Raw genomic sequence first — 5,680 nt, forward strand, 5'->3', positions numbered from 1 at the left:
TAGGCGGGCCGGGCGCGGTGGCTCAAGCCTGTAATCCCAGCACTTTGGGAGGCCGAGGCGGGTGGATCACGAGGTCAAGAGATCGAGACCATCCTGGTCAACATGGTGAAACCCCGTCTCTACTAAAATATAAATTAGCCGGGCGTGGTCATGTGCGCCTGTAGTCCCAGCTACTCAGGAGGCTGGGGCAGGAGAATTGCTTGAAACTGGGAGACAGGTTGCAGAGAGCTGAGATCATGCCACTCTACTCCAGCCAGGCAACAGAGCAAGACTCCATCTCAAAAAAAAAAAAAAAAACGTAGCCAGCTGGGGCCAGGCAAGGTGGCTCAAGCCTGTAATCCCAGCACTTTGGGAGGCCAAGGCAGGTGGATCACAAGGTCAGCAGTTTGAGACCAGCCTGGTGAAGTGACCAGACTGGCCAATATGGTAAAACCCTGTCTCTATCAAAAATATAAAAATTAGCTGGGTGTGGTAGCGAGCACTGGTAATCCCAGCTACTCGGGAGGCTGAGGCAGGAGAATCACCTGAACCCAGGAAGTGGAAGTTGCAGTGAGCCAAGATTGCTCCATTGCACTCCAGCCTGCATGACAGAGTGACACTCTGTCGACTCAAAAAAAAAAAAAAAAAAAAAAATTAGGCAGGTATGGTGGTGCATGCCTATGGTTCCAGCTACTCTAGAGGCTGAGGCAGGAGGATCGCTTGAGCCCAGGATTTGAAGGTTGCAGTGAGCTGTGATCATATCACTGTACTCCAGGTCTGGGGAACAGAGTGAGCAAGACCCTGTCTCAAAAAACAAACAAAAAAAAATCAGCAAAGGAATTACTATTCCCATTTTGCAGAAAAGGAAACTAAGGCTCAGAGAGGGTATGAAACATTGAGGTTGCACAGTTAGTAGGAAATGGAACTGGATTGAAGACCAGGCATTTAGGAACCCACCATCACTCAGAAGACGGCAGTAACTGAAACGAAAGTGCTTCAAGGAGCTTGGCCATGTGCTTCTGACTTCTGTGTAACCAACTCAACTGCCAGGCACAGTTGTCCTTCCCGGAGGCCTGCTCTGAACCCCACCACCTCTGGATGCTGGGCTGGGGCAACAGGTCCTGCCCGTACCTTGGCTTGGGGCACTAATTCCTGTTACACATTAATACCCCAGTTTGAATTTGAAGGAGGACAAAGTTAAGATGTTCAACTTGGGGTTTCCAAGTTATTTCTGAGCTGTAAACATTCTTGGCAGTTCTATTCCATGAGGGAGCAGAAAGCCAGGTAGCCTGGTACAAAAGAGCTTGGGTTTTTGAGTGTGACCGACCTGGTTCTCACCCAGCTCTGCCAGTCCTTAGCTGTGCGGCCATGGGTGAGCCGCTTGCCTTCTCTGCTCCCAGCTTCCTATCCTAGAGCAGATGATCTGAGGTCTGTGTGACTCTGTGCTATCCAAGCCTCAGCTCCTTCACCTGCCACATACAAGATGGGGCTGGTGTGAGGATTAAGTGAGAGGATCTGGGCCAGCACAGGGGGCAGCCTGGCACTTATTGCTCACATGAGAAAGGCTATGATAAGTACCACAGCCACCTGCATAATGTAACCGAGCACTGGGTTCTCTCTCGGATCTCGGGGCCTCCTTGGAATTCTGTGACTTAGCGGTAAAATCCAAAGTCTAAGCTGGCTGGGGATGGGATATTCCAGAGTTCACCTCCCTGCCCCCGCTGCCTCGTCACACTGCAGCAACGAGGCGTACCTCATCTTTTTGAGGGAGAGGGAAGGAGGATGAAGAAGACCCATTACAGACCCAAGGGACCCAGCCTGGAACCACAGGTTAAATCTCTCCTCATTTCAAAGTGTGTCTCAGCCGGGTATGGTGGCTCACGCCTGTGATTTCAGCGCTTTGGGAGGCCAAGGTGGGTGGATCATCTGAGGTCAGGAGTTCAAGACCAGCCTGGCCAACATGGTGAAACCCCGTCTCTACTAAAAAAAATACAAAAATTAGCTTGGCGTAGTGGCAGGTGCCTGTAGTCCCAGCTACTCAGGAGGCTGAGACAGGAGGATCACTTGAACCTGGGAGGTGGAGGTTGCAGTGAGCTGAGATCATGCCACTGCACTCCAGCCTGGTGACAGAGCGAGACTCCATCTCAAAATATAAATAAATACATAAATAAATAAAGCATGTCTCCTGTTGGAAGTGGGGAGTGGTAGAAGGTACAGATTTCAAAAAGGACTGGGGTGAAGGTGGTGGGTTACAGCTCCCCACTTCCCACCCCACACCCTCTGTTCAGCCTGAACAAGCCTTTCCCCATACTGATGTTTTAACACCCAATGTCTTCCTGGTTCTTCATCAAGCGCTTTCCTTCTATTTACATGAATTTCACAACAGTGCCGGGAAACAGCAAAATCAGTACCTGGCATATAATGGGTGCTTAAGAAAACCCTGCTGTTGAAATCCTCTATTACAGATGAGGAAAATGTGGCTTAGGGAGGTTGGAGGAGGCACCCTCAGTGTCAGAAAAGGGTTCTGCTAAAGCTCCAACCTATACTACGCCTTGTCCTCAGAGGCAAATTAGAATTAGGTCAGGAGTACAAGCTCTGAAATAACAGCAGTCTTGGTTGATTTCAGCCTTTTCCACTTAACTGGCTGTGGGACCTTCTGTTAGTCACTTAACCTCTCTGAACCTTCCATTCCTCATCTTTCCCATCAGAGTTGAAGCACAGATTAGAAACCAAGTGTACAAAATGCCCAACATGCAACAGGTGCTCAGTCAATGGCACTGCTACCCCCACCCCTCCACAACACTACAGAGCAGGCTGTGAACTTACTGTGTGACTGTGGGCAACTCACCTTCCCTCTCTGAGCCTCAGTGTCATTTTTAAGATGGCTCCATTGGACATGCCCATCTAGCCCCTCAGGATCCCCACTTAAACCACGAGCCTGAGCCTTGGGCCCACCCACACCTGCCACACCCCCACCAGGGCTAGTCCCACCAAGCCACATACCTTGAAGCCCTCTCGGGTCACCTGGCCCTTCTGAAAGTTCCTCATGAACTCAGCATTCTCTGCCTGGGTGTGCACCTCCTTGGTGGCCTCCTTCAGGGCCTCTGACAAATCCTGGGGCATGCTGAGGAGGAAACGGGAAGGATGAATACGAAGCTGATGGGAGCAGTGGAGGGGAGGATGTCCTTCCCAACTGCTGAGCTCCGGGGCACTGCCGACTCTCATCCACATTCCCAATCACACTAAGATTAGCAGCCTTTTGGTCGGGGTCAGTGACTCATGCCTGTAATCCCAGCACTTTGGGAGGCCAAGGTGGGCAGATAACCTGAGGTCGAGAGTTCGAGACCAGCCTGGCAAACATGGTGAAACCCAGTCTCCACTAAAAATACAAAAATTAGCTGGGTGTGGTGGCAGGTGCCTGTAATCCCAGCAATTGTAGGTGTAATCGCTCGAACCCCAGAGGCAGAGGTTGCAGTGAGCCGAGATTGTGACACTGCATTACAGCCTGGACAACAGAGCAAGACTCCGTCTCAAAAAAAAAAAAAAAACAACTAGATGCAGTCTTGTTTTTTTTAATGACTCACTCTTCAGTCATTAAAACACAACAAAATAGGCTGGGTGCGATGGCTCACACCTGTAATCCCAGCACTTTAGGAGATCAAGGCGGGTGGATCACGAGGTCAGGAGATCAAGACCATGCTGGCCAACATGGTGAAACCGCATCTCTACTAAAAATACAAAAATTAGTTGGGCGTGGTGGCAGGCATCTGTAATCCCAGCTACCCGGGAGGCTGAGGCAGGAGACTCTCTTGAACCAGGGAGGCAAAGGCTGCAGTGAGCCAAGATAGCACCACTGCACTACAGCCTGGGTAACAGAGTGAGACTCTGTCTCAAAAACAAAAAACACGAAACAATATAGTCACCCAAACCATGGGAGAAATCCTGGTACTGGTAGTTCCCAGTGGAGAGGAGGAGGAGGTACCGCACGACCCAGGAAGAAGCAGCAGGCCCTCTCCAACTTTGAAATTACTTTGATTGGCTTTTAAACCCAATATTTAATTCTGCTATTTTGTTAAAGTTTCAGAAGCAAATCTCATGCCCCCCATCATGGTATGCTCATCCTTAAGGCGTCACAGTGAAAAAGCCTGAGAAACTCTGCTTCAGTCAAAGAAACAGCCTTTCCGGGAGTATTTCTGTCATGGGTCCATATCCCTGCCTCCCTTAGAATTATCATTTTCCCCTTTTCTCCCACGCCGCTTCCAGGAACATCATCCCCGGTTCTACAACACAGCTGGTCAAATCCTTGGGAGAAGTGGCACACACCCGTAGTCCCAGATACTCTGGAGGCAGAGGTGGGACGAGGCTTGAGCCCAGGAGTTAAAAAAAAAAAAAAAAAAAAGAATAAAATTTTTTTTTGATGCAGAGTCTCCCTCTTGTTGCCCAGGCTGGAGTGCAATGGCGTGATCTCAGCTCACCGCAACCTCCACCTCCCGGGGTTCAAGCGATTCTCTTGCCTCAGCCTCCCTCCTGAGTAGCTGGGATTACAGGAGCCTGCAATGATACCCAGATAATTTTTCTAATTTTAGTAGAGACAGGGTTTCCTCTATGTTGGTCAGGCTGGTCTGGAACTCCCAACCTCAGGTGATCCGCCTGCCTCGGCCTCAGAGTGCTGGGTTTACAGTCATGAGCCACCACGCCCAAAGAAGGGAATGAGTGAGACCTGGAGGTGGGCAGACCCAGGTTCAAGGCCCAGTTCTACAGCTGCTGACTGAGCAATCTTGGAGGTACTGGCTCCCTGAACCGTGTGATCCTTATCTGTGAGACGGAGTACAGTAGCCAGCGTGATGTCTGGCTCAGCTCCTCTGAAGCTGGTGACGGACAGATGCCACCAAGAGAACCAAGCATGCTCCCCCAGGTTGGGGGAGCCCCAGGTATCTAGATTCAGCAGACAGCAGCTCCAAGCACACCTCAAAAGTTGGATTAAAACAAAATTGGCTCCCTCACGGGGGAGCCCCAGAGATCTAGATTCAGCAGAGAGCATCTTCAAACACACCTCGAAAGTTGGATTAAAAAAAATTGGCTACCTCAAAGGCTGGGTACCCTAGGGACACTCCCATCTTGGTCACCTACTGCCTACCAGGATGCCAAGGTATGTAAATCACCGTTCCTCCCTGCAGCTACCCTAGAGGCACGAGCAGGATCAGAACCCTGAGCCACCTGACTCCGGAGAGCCCAAGTTCCTGGCTCCTGGGCTCTGCCGCTGCGTGGCAGTGTCCCGGGGAGGGGCTGGGGCGCGAGCTGTGTGGGGAGGGAAAAGCGCCCGGGCGCCCCGCGCTTGCCTGTCGGGTTGCGGGTGCTCCAACCGGCCGGTGCTGGGTCGTTCGTGCTGGCTCCGCGGGCGGCGACGGCGGCGCTGAGGACGCTGGAAAGCAGGCGGGCGATGACTGTGCCGAGCCGCGGCCGGTCACATTTATGCTCGGCGGGTCACGTGGGCCGGGCGGAACAGCTGATGCCCACTTTCTGGCCGGGAGTTGCAACACCCGCAGGGGCCCGCGCCCAGCCCGCCCCGGGCCAGTGAGCGGTCATATGACCCTCGGGAAACAAAGTCTGGCCATAGGACTTTTAGAAAACACACACACACACACACCACACCACCCCCCTTTAAGGAAATCACTCACACACACACACACACACACACACA

At 51.8% G+C, this 5,680-nt stretch overlaps 1 protein-coding gene and 1 long non-coding RNA gene across 2 annotated transcripts in view; one reads left to right on the forward strand and one right to left on the reverse strand.

Annotated features, from left to right (window-relative positions):
• Positions 1-5,679, reverse strand: part of HMOX1 (heme oxygenase 1) — a 12,490-nt gene extending 6,811 nt beyond the window's left edge. Inside the window, exons 1-2 of the mRNA XM_032269729.1 lie at positions 5,319-5,679; positions 2,983-3,103 (exon numbers count right to left, since the gene is read on the reverse strand). Coding sequence (XP_032125620.1) covers positions 2,983-3,102 — 120 coding nt within the window. The 5' untranslated portion in view covers position 3,103; positions 5,319-5,679. The remainder of the gene's footprint in view (positions 1-2,982; positions 3,104-5,318) is intronic.
• Positions 1-5,680, forward strand: part of LOC116543823 — a 126,463-nt gene that overhangs the window by 60,046 nt on the left and 60,737 nt on the right. The gene's annotated exons all lie outside the window — the stretch shown is intronic.

Source organism: Sapajus apella, unplaced genomic scaffold (genome assembly GCF_009761245.1).
Source record: "Sapajus apella isolate SASKATOON/1434 unplaced genomic scaffold, GSC_monkey_1.0 scaffold197, whole genome shotgun sequence".
NCBI lineage: Eukaryota > Metazoa > Chordata > Mammalia > Primates > Cebidae > Sapajus > Sapajus apella.